Source organism: Corylus avellana, chromosome ca3 (genome assembly GCF_901000735.1).
Source record: "Corylus avellana chromosome ca3, CavTom2PMs-1.0".
Classification (NCBI taxonomy): domain Eukaryota; kingdom Viridiplantae; phylum Streptophyta; class Magnoliopsida; order Fagales; family Betulaceae; genus Corylus; species Corylus avellana.
In genome coordinates this window covers 32,824,083-32,840,593 of record NC_081543.1, presented here as the reverse complement: position 1 = coordinate 32,840,593, position 16,511 = coordinate 32,824,083, and the positions used below count along the sequence as shown (strand labels likewise).

Genomic DNA, 16,511 nt, shown 5'->3' with positions numbered 1-16,511 from the left:
AGAACTGTAGCTTAACAATGCATAACGATTTTAAAATAAATTTACACGAATTAGGTGGTGTTTTCTTATGGTTGTGATTTAAAAAATTGCGATTTAAAAATATTGATTTTTAAAAACATAATTAAGCGTTTGACCTTTAAAATCGTAATTTAGCATATTAAATTGTGCGTTTTTAGAAAAACACTTTCTTACATGAGATTTGAAACCATATACAATTTATGTTTTCAGATTGCTATTTTTTAAAAATGCAATTCTAAACAATTCATTTGTAATTTAATTTAAAATCGCACTTTTTATTTATAAAATTACGATACGAAAAGCACCCACAAACCGGTTCACGGCTAAGATAATTTTAAAATGATCTAAGGTTAATAATTTGACAGGTCATATGAAATAAAGTTAATGGCATCATCTCACAGCAAAAAAACAACGGTGACGAGTCGTAAGGTGAAGTCAACAAGATCATCGGTAGAAGTCGCATGGTGAAGTCGCATGGCGTTTTCGTCGCTGTAAGAGGATGCCGTTAACTTTCTTTCATATGACCTGTCAAATTACTATTAACGATCGTTTTAAAATTGAAAAATGTTAAAGGCACAACACAAACCCAACTCAAAACCAACTTCTCTCCTACATGGCATTTTTTTTAATAAAAAATAAAAGTTTGAATTTTTAAAAAATTCACATCCTCTTTTCCCCTTTCAGATCCAAAAATCCTCTCAGTTTTTCGCTCCCCTCCCGCGCTCAGTTTCTCGTAAGGTTCCGTCTCTGTCTCTCTCACTCCGGCGACGTCTTCGGCCACCGAGTACTACAAGAAGCACGTCGAGGCCCCCAAAGCAGCCGCCGCATCCGAAGAACGCTCCACCTCCTCCTCCGATGACCTCAAGGCCTGGGACGCCGAGTTCGTCAAGGTCGACCAGGCCACCCTCTTCGATCTCATCCTGGTGTGTCTTCTTCCTTATAAACTCAAATCCCCCTGTTAGATCTTTTTATTATTGATTTTTTTTTTCTTCTGATTAGGGTTTTGGTTTTGTTTTCTCTGCTTCCGTGTCTTTGATGTGTTTTTGTTTGGTTGGATGCCGAGAAAGTTGGCAGTTTTGGGTTTTGTTGGTTTTATTGTTTTTTAGTTATATGTTTGATTGGGTAGTGAATATTTGTTTTTGGTGGTATTCAGGGTCAATTATTCCTACTGATGCAACACCTAGAAAGCACCACACCTCATTTCATACGTTGTATCAAGCCCAATAACCTTCAGTCTCCCAAATTGTATGAGCAAGGACTTGTGCTGCCGCAGTTAAGATGTTGTGGAGTCCTAGAAGTAGTACGAATATCAAGATCTGGCTTTCCCACCAGAATGTCCTACCAGAAGTTTGCCAGAAGGTAAAGAAAGATAATATTTTATCTTCAGTAACAGCTTTAAAAATTCTTATATATTTCCTAATTGATTACGATTTTTTTTTTTTTTTTCCTTTGGCTTGGTGGATATCTGATGTTAAATCTCACATCAGATATGGTTTTCTTCTGCTGGAGAATGTCGCATATCAGGATCCACTTAGTGTTTTAGTTGCAATTCTTCATCAGTTCAATATCTTGCCTGAAATGTATCAAGTTGGCTACACAAAGTTGTTCTTCCGAACTGGACAGGTACTTTATATATTTGGTATTGGTTTTTGGCTAAATTATTAGTTGGTGCATGGCATTTATCCATGAGGTAGTTCATGGAAGATACATGGACATGGATTCTTAATACTACTCAAGAAGTCCTCCCTCCCATTGGAATGGGAAAATGAATTTGGACAAGAAGTTGCACATGTACTATAAGTGAATGTAATTGATCAACCACATTTCTTGTCGTTGCTCTGTAGGGCTGTGATTGAGCCAATGATAGAGCAGTAAATCCAGAGCTTGCTACTGTTCATTTAGATTTGAAACTTGCTTCCTACCACATTTCTGGTTTCTGCTTCATATGCCCAATCAAATTCAGTAACTAGGTTAGTTTTGATTCACGTGCCAATACTGTCTGTCCTCATTGGTAATAAATTTACTTACTTTTTGCAGAACCTGCGAGATTTGTGGTGGCACTGCACTCAATGTTGCTGGTGAGCAGAGAAATGAGGCAAGCAATGCTACTGCTGCAGCCTCGTCAGCAGTAGCAGCTCCTGTGATACTAGTGGAGACTCGAACCGTCTGGCATTGCCGCCGCATAATGCATTTTCTTCTAGCCTGCATGGTCCTTGGCTTTGTCATCTCTTGGCTTTTTCACTTTAAAATACTCTCATGAGTCACTGAGATTATACAAGAAAATGTTGTAATATATCTTGATATGAGCTTCCTTCCTCACGCGTATGGGTACCTTCATTTATGAGCCAGATGTAGAATTTTGTAGGTGCTTCATTTATATTGCTATGTATATGCTCCTTATCTCAATTATAACATACACAGCAGACTTGTTATTACACGAATCTTGCTGGAATGCATTGTACCTACTCATCGCTGCTTTTACTGCTTAATACAAAAGGACTGCTTAATGTAAAATACGCCATTTTGTTACAACCTAATTCTCAAGGACATACACGCTGTTTTTCAGCAAGATAAAATTTTAAGTTAATACTGAGACAACTCTAACCTTTCCCGCATATGCAAAACAAACATAAAATAGAGAACTAGAAATAATAGATACATTAGATGCCACATTAAGATACACAATAATTGTGAAGAGGAAAAAAATATAGACACTAAAACAACAATAACCCTACTAAAACCCACTGTCCCAAATTCACTATTTTTCCTAAAGCTACATTCAGTTTCCAAATATAAAGAAACAAATCCTCAAAGAACCAAACATCACAGACGTATAGTGACAAAAGATCAATCAGACCAAAAACCAATACTTGAATAACTAAATCTAGCTTCAATTATAACACTGACACCATCATTTGCACGTTATAACTACAAATTAACAAACACTTTCACTATCTAAAACAACTAGCAACCCATAAATCCAACTTCCCCCAAAAATAAATGAACAAAAAATCAAAGAACCCTATAAAAACTTTCATAAACAGTAAGAAATATACAATAAACATAAATGACAAAGCTCTTCCACGTTGCTCCCAACACAATCCTTTTAAAGAGTTACATGACAATTTCTAAAAAAGACAAAGTCACATGGCAACTTCCCAAAAAGACAGTTACATGCCAATTCCCTAAAAAAAATGCCAACATCAAAGGCATAAACTATATTAAATTTTACATGCTCTTGGACATAATGACATGTATCAGAATGCTACAAAGTTAAAAGATGCCGATCATCCTTGGTTCTTCAACTTTTTCATTCCCACCGATCATCTCTGTTTCTTCAAATTTTTCATCTCCATCCAACTCTTCATTCGAACTTTCATCCCCATCCAACTCTTCATCCGAACAAGTGATCCTTAAGACATTTGGTTCTTCAACTTCTTCATCCACATCTATCAAAAAGGGATACAAAGTTAAAAGCCATCTTGGTGTGTCAAAGCAAAATTATAACCCAAACAAAAGATGAAAAGTCAAACCTATTTGAGGGCAATCTTGCTCCAAAAAATCTTCATCATTTGGAATACGTGTACACAAAGATTCAACTTCACCCCCCTTGTCCATTTAGGCAGCTATGATGAGTAACTTTTTTGCTTACCTAATGTATAATTCAAAATATTATTGTATAAGCAGTGTGAACTATAAAAAGCATACAAATAGTAAGAACTTAAATAGGCTTGAAAAGAAAAAAAGAAAATGAACTTCATTCCAAGACTTCTCTTGAGAGAGGCGACGATAAAGTGGCAGTTGACAGAATATGATGAGCAAGTAGAAAAACCTTGGTAGTTGACAGAATTGCTATAGGCACTTTTAGGGACATTATATCAATCTCTAATAACTCATTAATTTATGTTGCTTATCTGTTAAAGAATTGTACTTTCACAGTGACAGGTGCGATTATAACAATCAAAATCAGCAAAGTATGTTCTTTGGTATTTCTTGGCTTTCCATTCACTCACTGTCACAGACACTGCAATCAAAAAAGACCCTATAAAGGCCCATTTCTGGCACTCAAAAGGTTGAACTATCTGCAGGTACTGAATGTTGATGGTGTACATTTTTCTTCTTACTTTATGTTCAATATCAACAAACATCACATGTAGAATTCTGACTGATCAAACAGTAAGATAAATTACAAGAGAAGCACACATTTAACAGACAATAAGAATCAGCAATGCAGCAACAAATACATATAAATGCAGACATCACAAAATTATCATTTAGTTCAAAATTACAAGAGAAAGACTTTCAACCAAATAATAATAATAAAAAAAAAAAAAAAAAAAAACAGAATAGAAAGAAAAACCCAGGACAAAACAGCAATTAAAAACATTAACCAATTGTGGCATATTCAGAAGGGAAGGCAGAAGTGAGAAACTCCTCATCTTCAATGAAAATCTGCAAATTCTTGGACTTCATTAAAAACCCTACTGATTGCTCATTAAATTCCAGCATGAAGCCCAACTTTATCAACTCAGAAAGTGCACTAGTATGATCGCTGTTATCCCATAACAAACCCTCGGAAATTGCTTCAGAAAAATATGTGGCATATTCAATGATATTCTTATAACCACTTGACCTGTCCAACTTTGGTGCCAAAAACTTTGAAGCCTCTCTATCCCAAAGAATCATTCGGGTTCCTATGGGTTTCACAAGTTTCCCAGAAGAAAGAGATAAGCTATAATTTACAGTTATGGGATCAACAATCTCAAGGAAAGTAATATTCAGAAGCCCTTTGATCACCTCATGCCTCCTTTCCGCTTCCATTTTCATTGTAGGGCCAGCTAGAAAACCAAGGATGAGCCTAACAAGCCCTCCCTTAAAAGAAGAAAAAAATCCATACCCAATAATATTCAAAAAACAGAAATCTAAACCCTAAATACACATAAATCTAATACACTATTCTAGCAACCACTACACATAAATCAAAAAGCCCTAGATTTTGAATGTGGATGAGAGAGAGGGATTACTTACCACCGGAGGAGGAGAGAGAGAGCCTTCGGCTTCGCCGGAGTGAGAGAGAGACAGGAGCTTCGCCGGTGAGAGAGACAGTCGACGGAACCTTGCGACGGACGGACAGCTTCGCCGGTGCCGAAGAACTCGCCGGAGGAGAGAGAGGGTGAGCGCGGGAGGGAGAGCGATGGAGTGAGAGAGGATTTCCGGTGGCCGAAGAACTCGCCGGAGGAGAGAGAGGGTGAGCACGGGAGGGAGAGCGAGGGACTGAGAGAGGATTTCCGGTGGCCGATGAACTCGCCGGAGGAGAGAGGGTGAGCGGGAGGGAGAGCGAGGGACTGAGAGAGACTTTTAGATTTCTGAAAATTTGATTTTTACGGACATTTGATTTGGTTTAAAAAAAATATAATAAAAAATAAATAAATGCCATGTAGGAGAGAAGTTGGTTTTAAGTTGGGTTTGTGTTGTGCCTATATCAAACCTCTATATTAAAATATCTGCCACGGAAGAAATATACACGTGGGACAAATCACTCTCTCTCTCTCTCTCTCTGTCTGACTTGCTCTGATAATTTTCTCTCTTCTCTCTCTCAAACTGAAGACGATGACTTCGTTAGCCTCTCCATGGATTCCCAGAGCCTCTTTACTCACAACCCCTTCCAAATTCCCGAAATTCCAATCCTACCCTCCACCACCACCACCACCACAATCATCTTCTTCTTCGTGTTTTCGCGTGGTGTGTCGTGCCGGATCAAATTCTCAGCAAGTGGGGAGCGACCTGAAGTTCGTTCTCCACGAGGCTTTGGAATCTTCTGGAATCGACACCTCTCATGCTAGAGTAACTTCCATCTCATCACCTTCTTCTATTTATTTATTTATTTATTATTATTTTATTTTTATCCATAGGTCATGTTCTTCATGAATTTTGATGGTGGAAGTGGTTTATTTTAGGGTTAGTAATAATTGATCCACCTATGACTTGAGTTCGAACGGTCAACAAATAATTTAACAAGTTTCATTTTAATTAGCATTTTACCCACGTGTGATCGGGCCCTTAATAATTTTCAGCTTAAAATCGATAGAATTTGTATGCATAAAGCCAAGAAGGAACAATAACAACCTCATTATAATCTGAATACATGAACCAAAAGTAAATTTTATTAGACCTTGGTAAACAAAGGGTAATTTTTTAAGTTGCAGGTTGACAACTCAGACTCAACTAAAACTACTTGTAGATAAAGTGTAGTTACCCTTTTAATTTAAATTCATCGATATTTTTTTTTAGTCTGTTTGGTGCATTGTGTATGTTCCGTGATTATTGATAATAAAAATTATAATTTTGAATATTTATTTCTACTTTTTATTTAAGGGAAATTAAATTTTGGTTCATGTAATATAGATTTGGTGAAATTTGATGTTTTGTGTATTGTCTGGATTCTGATATAAATTTGTTCACTGTTGGTACACTCAACGCAGTATTGGCTAATTTGATTCTTTGTCTTTCTTTTTTATTGTGTGAATTTCATGTATTGTTCTTTTCTTAATGAAATTTATTTGTTAAGAAATCCTACATTGGTTGAATGTGTGCTTAGTTATGGGTATATGTATTTGTTGAGCATCTACAACACCTACTAAGTTTAAGCTTTAGGGTTGGATACTCTAAGTGAAAGAACTTTATACATCATCAATTTTTAGTTTCTGAATCTATATTCATCTTTGTTTATTTTTGGATGTAGTGTTGTTTAATTTGGTGAACTTGATTTATGATTGATCATTGAGCAGGACGCGAGGGAGGGTTTCTGTACGCAGATTCAAAACTTCTCTGATATCGAAAGGGAAACCAGCATCACGATTAATAGATGTGTTGATTTGGGGAAAACAGCTCTTTATATAGCTGCAGAGGATGATTCTCTTATTTCACACTCTTCAGTTCCTCTCCCTGTGGATGCTTTCATTGAGAGATTGGACGATCTTTCAGTGGGCTACTGTTCTCAGTATAACTCTTCATATAGTTTGTCGCCCGAGAAACTCTTGGAGAGTTTAGAGAGATATCTGTATGGCACGAAGGTATATTCATTGGAAGAGTTTTGGGGCCCGTTTGGTAAAGTTTTGAGAATTATTTTGGGTTTTGAAAAGAATTTTGAAAAAAAAAAAAAGTAAAAATTGAGAATTGATTTGGTGGAGAATGGAGATCATATTTGAGAAAAGTTGAGAATTGGTTTGGTGAAGTTTCGAAGGGTGTTTTGTAAGAATTAAAAATTGAGAAATATTTTTATAAAATAAAAGAAAAAAACAAGTTTTTTTTTGTAATGAGAAAAGTGTTGCACCATGGTGGCAGTGCCACCACCGTGGTGGTGATTTGGCGGCCCTTATCAAACAGAGGCCACAACAACACCATAATCTCTCTTTTTTTATTTTTTATTTTTTTTTATCTATTTATTTTTCATAGATGTAATCAGCAGCCCCTACTCGTGGAAAAAATTGTACATGACAATATGAGTTTTTTTTTTTTTTTTAATTGTTGTGTTTTATTTTATGAGAAGTGTTTTGGGTTTTGAGAAGAGTTTTGTACTTTGTTTTGAAAAGTGTGTTAGTGGTGGGGGCCACATCTGAAAATCCATTTGGTTAATTGGTATTTGAGAAGAGTTTTTAGTGTTTAAGAAGTGAAATGGGTTTTCCAAAAGTTTACTAAACAGGCCCTCGGTTTTAAAATTTGAAGTTAATTTTAATTTTATGTAAAAAAAATGGAAATTTTATAAGTTGAGGCCCAGCGTTTTATATTTCCTGCAAGCAATAAGTTTTTGCTATTGTATTCTATATTGATCGATTTCATGTTTAACTGAGGCTGTTGAATGTTTAGGAAGTTTATGTTGCAAAATTGCCAACATATATATTTGTTGACTTGCATGCATTCTGCAAACAAAACCATCATATACTAACTCTAGTAAAATAAATAAATGATTTCATATAGATCCATTACTTTTAGAAGCTAAATCAGATTATATTTCATCAAGTATTTTCTCCCCTAGCTGCAATGGTATTTCAGTATTTGCTCTTTCATGATATGGGTTCTTCTTTTCAGGGCTTCCGAAGAACCCATTCGCGAAATCAATCAGAGCCTCGAGCTCTTTATCTTCACTCAGTAGGGAATTTAACCTTCTGTGTTGTTATTGCGAGCCTTTTTCTGGTTGATAGAGAATGCTAACAAACAAAGGAGTTCTAATAGTATTTTTCTTAACATGTTGAACAGGTTTTGACCCATCGTTCAGGCTCCATTGCAATGCTTTCACTTATATACTCAGAACTCCTGAAAATGCTTCGCTTGTGGGGCCTTGTGAATTTTGATGTAGAGATATTCTTTCCTCATGATCTTCATAGTCTACCCAGAGGCTATGTTAAACAAAAAAGCAAGGAGTCAGATCAACAACATATAGTTACTTCACAAACGCTATTGGTGGAGGTGACTTTTATGTTCTTGCTTGCTTGCATTTTTTTTTTCCTTCTTTTGTATTCCCTATATTGCCAAGTTTTTAGTACGTTATAACCACGTTGCTTGTAATAATGCCTTTTATCTATTACCTTTTAATGGGAAATTGAACAATCTTTTTAATTAAGGCTTCTCCCTAACTATATTTGTGGCTGCCGCCTCTATATATGTGTCATGTTCTATGGTACATACTATTTATTACCAAACCAAATATAGGATTTGATGTTTTATGGACAGACTCTTACACCAAATGCCTCCGCAGCAAGATGCTACACCACAAAGACATTTTGTATGTCCTGTCGCACAATTTTGAATATAATCTTCCCAGGCCGAAGCCTGCAGATCAAACACCTTCTTACAGTTATAATTGACATGGCATTCTTGTAGCGTATGGAACATATGTGATGACATGTTAAAAAAAAAAAAAAAAAAGATTATGTTTAACCACTCATGTTTGAAACTAAGGTAAATATGTAAGGACCAAGCATATTCATAAAATAAAAAATAAGAATAATAATAATTATTAAGAAAAAAAAAACATTTATGAGCCAAACAAAGGGTTAGAGACTTAGAGTCTTAGATGTGCATGTATGTGAGTGACAAAGCTCCAATGTGATATCATTCATAACTACACACATCAGTTCAACTTTTTGTTTGAGTTTAAAATGAGAGGTTTGAGATAACGTATCCACATAATCGTCTTTTAGTACACATTAATCCTGCTATATGAAATGTACAGATTTTGAAAAATTTGAAGAATGCTTTCTGGCCATTTCAACATGATCATACCAGGAGTTTATTCTTATGGGCAGCACATGCAGCTAACTGCATCGATAAAACAAATATTGGTGAAGAAAGGTACTCCGGTTTTCAATTCAATTGCAATGCAATATGTACTTAATTTACACAAATAAGGTGTTCATATCATAATTTTTCCTTTCAGTGGCTTTCAACTTGCATCTGCTAAGGCTGCTCAACATAGGCTAGAACGTGGGGTTTGGACTAGCGTACGTTTTGGGGACATGAGGCGCGCATTATCTAGTATGTACTATATGTAGATTTTACTCCTAGTATCTAGTATATTCTTTTTCTTTCTGCTTTTGAGCCAATGTCACTAGAAAGTAAAATGGATTTGAAGTGTGAGATGTGGCTACTCTAGAAACTTCTTGTTGGGAGGGTAATTGTAGTTTCCCCTTTTTATTATTTGTTAGAATTGGATAGTTGGTTGCTCAATGCATTTATGCTCTACAAATGTAGTGTTGGTTTGAGACTTCTTATCAATATTAACTACCTTTTAGAAGTCATTAAACTTGAGTGATGAGACCAGTGACGTGTTAATCATATGTTTTGGATAAGTATCAAGATTTTTTTTCAATATTAGTAAGATTGGAAATTTATCATGGTTGAGATGGTAACCTATCTTGAGCTGTTAATGGCTCACTCTCATTTTGCTTCCTTTGAGATTTTAATGCACAATCCTCTTCTGTAATGGAAACATTCAGAAAGTATTCATATTAGCTGGCTTGGGTGCATTCTCAATTTTTAAGAATTGTGTAAGCATATTTTTTTATTGGATATGAAAAGTTATATGTATTTGAGTCATTTTTGGAAGCAGCCATCACGAGAATTATAACCAAAATGACATCATCTTCTCATATCGCATTGCACTAATGGTCATGATTCAAAACTTTAGCTTACTGTTCCAAGCATGTTGCAAACCAGTGAATGATTACAAACTATCCTGAGAGGATAAGATCTTCTCATTTGCCTCTGCACCTATTTATGTGGAAATTCTTGCCATTGTTACAGCATCTGAACGTCTTATACTCCTGGATACTGATGCAAAGGAATTAAGAGATTATAGCATTCTTCTCTACCACTGTGGATTCTATGAGCAATCATTGCAATATCTGAAGTTGTATCAGGAAGCAAAGGCACTATTCTCTATCTGTGACATAACATCTGTATTTACTTTTGAATTAACTAATAGGATTTTATTTAAACAATTGCAGGATTCCTCCTTACAAAAGCAATTGTCTGATTCACTTAGCACCCTGGAGGAAGATGCTGTGGAGAAATTGATGATACGCCTCAACCTCATCTCAATGGAAGAAGGTTGGAGCAAGTCATCATACTTCAGAAATTATCTTGGTAATAACTCTGAACCATGGTAGTGCCTCCTGTCAATTGACTCACACAGCTAAGAAACCAGATTCAAATTTGGTTCTAGTAAAATGGGAAGAGGGATTTGTCTATAGAACATCCTCCATTCAAGCAGAATCCATAAGGGTTGCAATGATTTTTGCTAAAACAGCAGCATGTCTAGAGCCTAAGATCTTGGAGCCCTTTTGAGTCGATGAAATCATCTTATCCATTTGGAAGACATCATCAGTCAATTTGGAAGACATTATTTGTTGAGTGGATGAAATTATCCATTCAACACAATGTGAGTGTCAAATTTCCATATTATTGATGTGTATACACTTGTGTAAATAAATCTATAACAAAAATGTTCTTATGATGAAGTAACATTTGCATCCGATGTTTTTAATTCATTTTATTAAATTGACATATGTTATCGGTTTTTTTAGTTGTAACTAAAATAAAAATACATATACAGCAAATTCGATACAAACAATAGGGCTCTATTTGTTAATGCTTCATGGAGTGTGTTTTTTTTTTTTGTTGAAAAAGTATTAATGAGGCTGATGATGGCGATATGCACTGGTTGATGTTAAGAAAGCAATTAATGACGCTGGTGATGACTATAATAATAATAATAATAATTGATAATGATTAATGAAATAAATAAACTGAAAAGAACCTGACCTCTTTGTCGGCAAAATCTGATGCAAAATAGATGAAAAATCGTTAAAAATCATTAATAATTCTGCCATTCTCTCTCTCTTTTTTTATCCAAAATTTTATAAAAGATGTGGGCCACGTGGTCAAGGTAATGTGTCAATTTTATTAGATACAATGTAGTTATCACAATGAGTTTTTTTTTTTTTTTTTTACATGTTCACACTAATGAAAATTTGAAATAGAGACCTTTATTTTATAAAATGTGGTTTTTAGCTAATTAAATTATCCTTTGAAGACCATTACTCTGAGTCTTATTGGTTTATCGATGAAGAATCTAATGGTACAAATCAATAATGATTTGATAACAATACAAACTTTAAAGAGTGATTTGATAGGTTTTATATTTTAGTGAATAACAAAAAAAAAAAGAAAAAAAAATCGCGACATAGGAGGATCTCTTCAATTTTATTTTATTTTTTTTAATAAAAAGTTATTATTTCTAACTCCTCTCTCGAGTCAAATGTATGATCTATATGAATCATTTTGATAGCAATTTAGTCAATATTTTCCTGTAAACACAACTGTTTTTTTTTTTTTTTTTTTTTATTTGATTTGATTTAACTTGTCATGAAGAACCTTTACACTGTTAAATGATGCATCCAAAATGCATTAAAAATGTGAACCCTTTTCCCCCCAAAAGAATGTGCTCCTTAGGAACCGATGAAAGGTCATGATAACAATTATAAGATAATCCGAATCTTTCATCATATCCCATCACTACCAAACTTGGCTGGCCTGAGAAAAAGGCAGACTAATCCCATTTAGAAGCCTAGACTAGGGCTATAGCCCTATAGGCATCTAGCCTGATTAGTCACTAACCTTGACCAATTCAACTAGACTAGGACGGTCCCATACCCTTTCATTTCTATAGATTTTACACCTTTTTTTTATTATTACTTTTTAAAATTTTTAAAATTTTTAAATTTTTTTGTGTTTTTAGAGGTACAACAAACCTTAAAAAGAGAGAACCTACTGCTGAATACCTAACCTCGTGGACTATCTTTTTTTTTTTTTTTTTAATTTAAAAAAATTTATTTTATAGCAACCTCATGGGTCATGTCCTATCTCATAAAATATAATAAAATGATAATTTTATGAGATATTTGTGTCACGTGACATTAAGAATTCTATGCCTTCTTATTTAAGTAGTTCGTGAGAAAAAAGGGTTTCTTGTCTAAGTAGGAAGCTCGCTTAAGCATAGGACTTACTTAGACACGAGAGCTTTGTTTAGATAGGGGAGCCCCCGTTTGGATAGGGGCCTAAGTAGTTTGTGAGAAAAAAAGTTTATTGTCTAAGTAGGAAGCTCGCTTAAGCATAGGACTCACTTAGACACGAGAGCTTTGTTTAGATAGGGGAGCCCCCGTTTGGATAGGGGCCTCCTCTCACGACTCTAGAGAGCATCTTTAGCAGCATAGTTAAAAGAGTAATATTAGCTATTATAATTTATTATTATTATTTTTTTAGCTCCAATAGAATAGTTTGCTATTAGTTAGAATAGCTATATTGCTACAATAAATAGCAATTTGGTACTATTAATTGTAGTACACTAAATGAATAAAATATTATTTACTTTTCTTTTGTTTATTGTTTATTTATTTCATCTCTTTTCACCCAACATCTTTTAAGATAATAATATAATAATAAAAAAAAATGAGAAAAAATATTTAAAGGCAAGTAGAGAATAGAATAAAGAATCTGTTAAAGTGTGTAGCAAAAAAGTAATAGCTAAAATAAATAGTTATATTTTTTTACTAGGTAAAATACCTAATGCTGTTGGAGATGCTCTCAAGAATTTGAATTTGTTTGTAGATGTATTTTGGAATTTTTTTTATTGAAAAAGTATTTTGAATAGTATTTTTAAAAAAAATTATTTGTTAATATGTTTCATTTGAGAAAAAAAAAATCATATGAATGTGAGTGAACCAATCAAGTTGAGTTCATGTTCCCTTAGGAGGATTGATTTAACATTTTAATTTAGGTGTTTTGACAAATTGTGTAGAACATGAACATCCATTGGAAAAGGTAAAAGAAAGGAGAAAAGAAAAAGGTGACCCTATAATGGCACATCAACATCAAGCGTTATGGCCAAAGAGAGTCTCAACTTTATGCAGTGCATGGAGATGTGTAGGCCAGCTATAGGGCAATGTAGCCTAGGCCAGCTAGGGTATGATCTTGACCCCATCTAGACTAGCTAGGCTTCTCACCCCAAACATCCTTAAATAAAATCTCTTTAGTGATCTTTTACCTAACAATAATGTCTCCCTAATCCTATACATAGATAAAAGAAAATGCCAATTGCCACACTCCATCCACCCAAAAATTGGTGGATGTAGAGAAAATGCTTTCCACTATCCAAGTAACAAAACTAGGTCTAGGCAAAATCCTCCCGAACTCAAGTCAATTCGAATTTATCAAGCTGATCGGCTCTCAATAGGGCTTGATTCGAGATTGATAATAACTTGTTTTTTCTTTTAATTCCAATCGGGTAAGGTCAAACTTTGAAATTTAGTTTGCAAAAAAACTCGAAGTATGATTATTGCCGCTCCCTGATGTCACTTACCACTCCATTTGTGTCGATTTCGTTGTTGTTGCCATATTTCGTTTTGCATCGATCTACTAGATGCCTCTCTCTCTCTCTCTTCCAAGTTTTTGTGCCGATTTATTTATTGATCTTCTTGTTGCACTCTCTATTTCTCTAAACCAAGATAACCCTAAACCAAGCTCTAAAACCTTAATAAATATGGTTACTTTTCAATTTTCTAGTACAACACCATATAATTATTCATTGAGAAAATATTTTTTTGGCTGAATTCATTCTTATTGACTAATGGTTATCTAACGTTGCCCTATGTCTATGACTCTATGTTAAAAAAAAAAAAATCTGGTTTTTATACTCTTTGTTAGTTTTGGCACTCTTACATTTACTAAAAGACAACAATTCAAATAAAAGTTCTTTTTTTTTTATAAAATAAAAATGTTAATTAGTCTACTGAGTAAATTAAGTTTGCAAGCTTAAGGACCTTTTACTAGTGTGACCTATACCCAACTTGCTCTAATGGGTGCATTTTTTGCATGATTCTCACGGCAGATGGAATACATTTTTTTTGCAACAATGTTTTTCAAATACACTATAGATCTCAAAATAAGAAAATATATATGTTGGTCGATATTCATTTAAGGGACAAAACTGGGGTGGCCCGTGTATGCCCCCCCCCCCCCCCCCATTCCAAGGAAAAAAAAAATTTATAAGGTAAATTTTTGTTTTTTTGCTTTTGGCTGTTGGCCTCTAACCACCAAAATTTTTGATCCTTAGCCCCTACTCATCCTAAGCTTTGGCTTCGTCCCTAAATCATTTACCTGTATATATGTTTTACCAAAAATAAAAAACACTCTCAAAATACATTAACAAACATACTCAATTATATTTGTCTATATTTTTTTTACTTGTATGTATTTCGGTAGTAATATAAGCTTAGATAAAAAGTAATAAATATAATGTGACCAAATATGAACAACCTAAAAAATACTTCAAAAAGCTTGTATTTTTCTTTTTGTTTCTTTGTTGTTTTCCTTCTGTTAGTAATCTCCTATGTTGTCTTCAAGAAGTAACTCAATCGGCTGTGATTACACCTAATAAAACGGAGGTTACTAGTTCGAATTCTCCTTTCCCATCTTATGTACACATGTAAAAAAAAAAAAAAAAAAAAAAGTAATCTCTTATGTTGTTGAATGAGAGCAGTTTCTTACCGAAGAAAAAAAAAAAAAAAACCTTCAAAAAGCAAACAACATGGAAAAAACGAAATATTACATCAAACCTCCACTATTTTCATAAGTAGAACTCAAGCCATTATCCAAAACAAAGAATTCAAAGCCATTGCCATTCTTATGCAAAACCAAGACCTTTTCAAAAGGAATAAACTTCAGTACATAAGCTGATGTACATGTACTAGTACTTGTAGCTATGGCTTGCAGGCCGCTGCAGCCTCACCATCAAAGCCTCCATAGTAATAATTCCTCTTTCTCTTTCTCTCTCTCTCTCTCTCTTTTCCTGCATAGCTTCTTCAGTTACTCATAGCTCACATTCACCAAAAGATTCTCACATCAGAATTCAGATCACATTCTGATTTCCCTACAAAAAGATTTTCCCATCCTGTTTTCTTTTTAGTTAAGTGAAAATAACTTATGGGGTAGTTGTTAATTGTAATATCATTTCTGTGATCACAAGCAAATTTCCCAGCTGATCATATGGGCATGTTGGGCCTGAGAGACCTCTTTCTCATAGCTCCAAGCTCTTCCATGCACCAGCAAAACCAAACCATTTCCTCTGATCACCGCCCAAACATTCCTCTGCCTTCCTCTGCCGCCCTTGGTGTTGGCCTCGGCATTTTCCCGCTCCTCACCGCCACTCCATGCATAACTCCATCAAACAATGATGGCTCTGAGAAAATGGTGGATAGCAGCAGTGGGAGTGGTATGAGGGCTTGCAGGGACTGTGGGAACAGAGCCAAGAAGGATTGCAGTCATGGGAGGTGCAGGACTTGTTGTAAGAGTCGTGGTTATGATTGTTCTACTCACGTGAGGAGCACGTGGGTGCCGGCGTCTCGTCGGCGGGATCGGAAGATGGTGGTGGTTGGCGGTGGCAGTGGCAGTGGTGATGTTGATGGTTCTTCTGGGTCTTCTGGTGTTAAAAGGTCGAGAATTGTGGCGTCACCTCCTCCAGCAACTACTGCATCCCATGCTTCTACGTCTAGGAGTGGTGACATTAGTTCTGCCCACCAAGGTACTCTCTCTCACTCTTTCTTTCTGTCTCTGATTGTTACAAAGTTGTGTGATGATGGAATGTTGGAAAAGCTGTCTCTCCTTTTACTTTGTTTATGTTTTTTCTCTTTCTTTTCAGGGTAGTGGTTTTTTGTTATTAGAGTAACCCAACTAACTGACTTGGGTTTGTTAGAAAAGAAAATTCTTTCATTTTCTCTCTCTGAATTATCTGTGTTTGAAATTGGTTAAATAATGGAATTGAGACAGAATTGACTTGGTTTTGTTGAACTAAAGATGCAAGCTTTTTACAAATCTCTCCAGAAAATACTGGAACAGAGTTTTAGAACTTAGAATATAAGATATGGTTTCATAATATG

The 16,511-nt window shown here is 34.9% G+C and overlaps 4 protein-coding genes and 1 long non-coding RNA gene across 11 annotated transcripts in view; 4 read left to right on the top strand and 1 right to left on the bottom strand.

Annotated features, from left to right (window-relative positions):
• Positions 1-16,511, top strand: part of LOC132175179 (syntaxin-61-like) — a 51,004-nt gene that overhangs the window by 8,498 nt on the left and 25,995 nt on the right. The gene's annotated exons all lie outside the window — the stretch shown is intronic.
• Positions 634-2,196, top strand: LOC132175964 (myosin-1-like). The gene is made up of 4 exons (XM_059588065.1): positions 634-941; positions 1,172-1,377; positions 1,506-1,641; positions 2,056-2,196. Exons 2-4 carry the CDS (start codon positions 1,190-1,192, stop codon positions 2,098-2,100), a joined length of 369 nt encoding a protein of 122 aa, XP_059444048.1. The 5' UTR covers positions 634-941; positions 1,172-1,189; the 3' UTR covers positions 2,101-2,196.
• Positions 3,036-5,383, bottom strand: LOC132176021 (uncharacterized). The gene is made up of 3 exons (XR_009439488.1): positions 5,047-5,383; positions 3,552-3,670; positions 3,036-3,467 (listed from the first exon to the last, which is right to left on the bottom strand). It is a non-coding gene; the product is annotated as an uncharacterized LOC132176021 (long non-coding RNA).
• Positions 5,561-11,050, top strand: LOC132176030 (uncharacterized). 3 transcript variants are annotated; one of them, XM_059588142.1, is made up of 8 exons: positions 5,561-5,862; positions 6,807-7,091; positions 8,107-8,166; positions 8,275-8,484; positions 9,251-9,369; positions 9,455-9,552; positions 10,321-10,445; positions 10,524-11,050. In XM_059588142.1, the coding sequence occupies exons 1-8, from the start codon at positions 5,629-5,631 to the stop codon at positions 10,683-10,685; spliced, it is 1,293 nt and encodes a 430-aa protein (XP_059444125.1). In that variant the 5' UTR covers positions 5,561-5,628; the 3' UTR covers positions 10,686-11,050. The 3 variants fall into 3 exon arrangements, with proteins under 3 accessions (XP_059444125.1, XP_059444124.1, XP_059444126.1); XM_059588141.1 differs by having other exon boundaries at positions 10,321-11,050; XM_059588143.1 differs by lacking the exon at positions 6,807-7,091 and having other exon boundaries at positions 10,321-11,050.
• The window catches only part of LOC132173415 (protein LATERAL ROOT PRIMORDIUM 1-like), a 13,859-nt gene continuing 12,597 nt past the window's right edge, over positions 15,250-16,511 (top strand). Inside the window, exon 1 of the mRNA XM_059584918.1 lies at positions 15,250-16,156. Within this exon, the coding sequence (XP_059440901.1) occupies positions 15,622-16,156 (535 nt within the window). The 5' untranslated portion in view covers positions 15,250-15,621. The remainder of the gene's footprint in view (positions 16,157-16,511) is intronic.

What these genes read in the sequence shown, in the direction of transcription:
- LOC132175964 (XM_059588065.1), top strand. Translation starts at nt 1,190, where the DNA reads ATGCAACACCTAGAAAGCACCACACCTCATTTCATACGTTGTATCAAG. An exon ending in TACCAGAAGTTTGCCAGAAG is followed by an intron (nt 1,378 to 1,505) that starts GTAAAGAAAGAT and finishes ATCTCACATCAG; the next exon opens with ATATGGTTTTCTTCTGCTGG. An exon ending in TGTTCTTCCGAACTGGACAG is followed by an intron (nt 1,642 to 2,055) that starts GTACTTTATATA and finishes TACTTTTTGCAG; the next exon opens with AACCTGCGAGATTTGTGGTG.
- LOC132176030 (XM_059588141.1), top strand. Translation starts at nt 5,629, where the DNA reads ATGACTTCGTTAGCCTCTCCATGGATTCCCAGAGCCTCTTTACTCACA. An exon ending in TCGACACCTCTCATGCTAGA is followed by an intron (nt 5,863 to 6,806) that starts GTAACTTCCATC and finishes ATCATTGAGCAG; the next exon opens with GACGCGAGGGAGGGTTTCTG. An exon ending in GAGCTCTTTATCTTCACTCA is followed by an intron (nt 8,167 to 8,274) that starts GTAGGGAATTTA and finishes CATGTTGAACAG; the next exon opens with GTTTTGACCCATCGTTCAGG.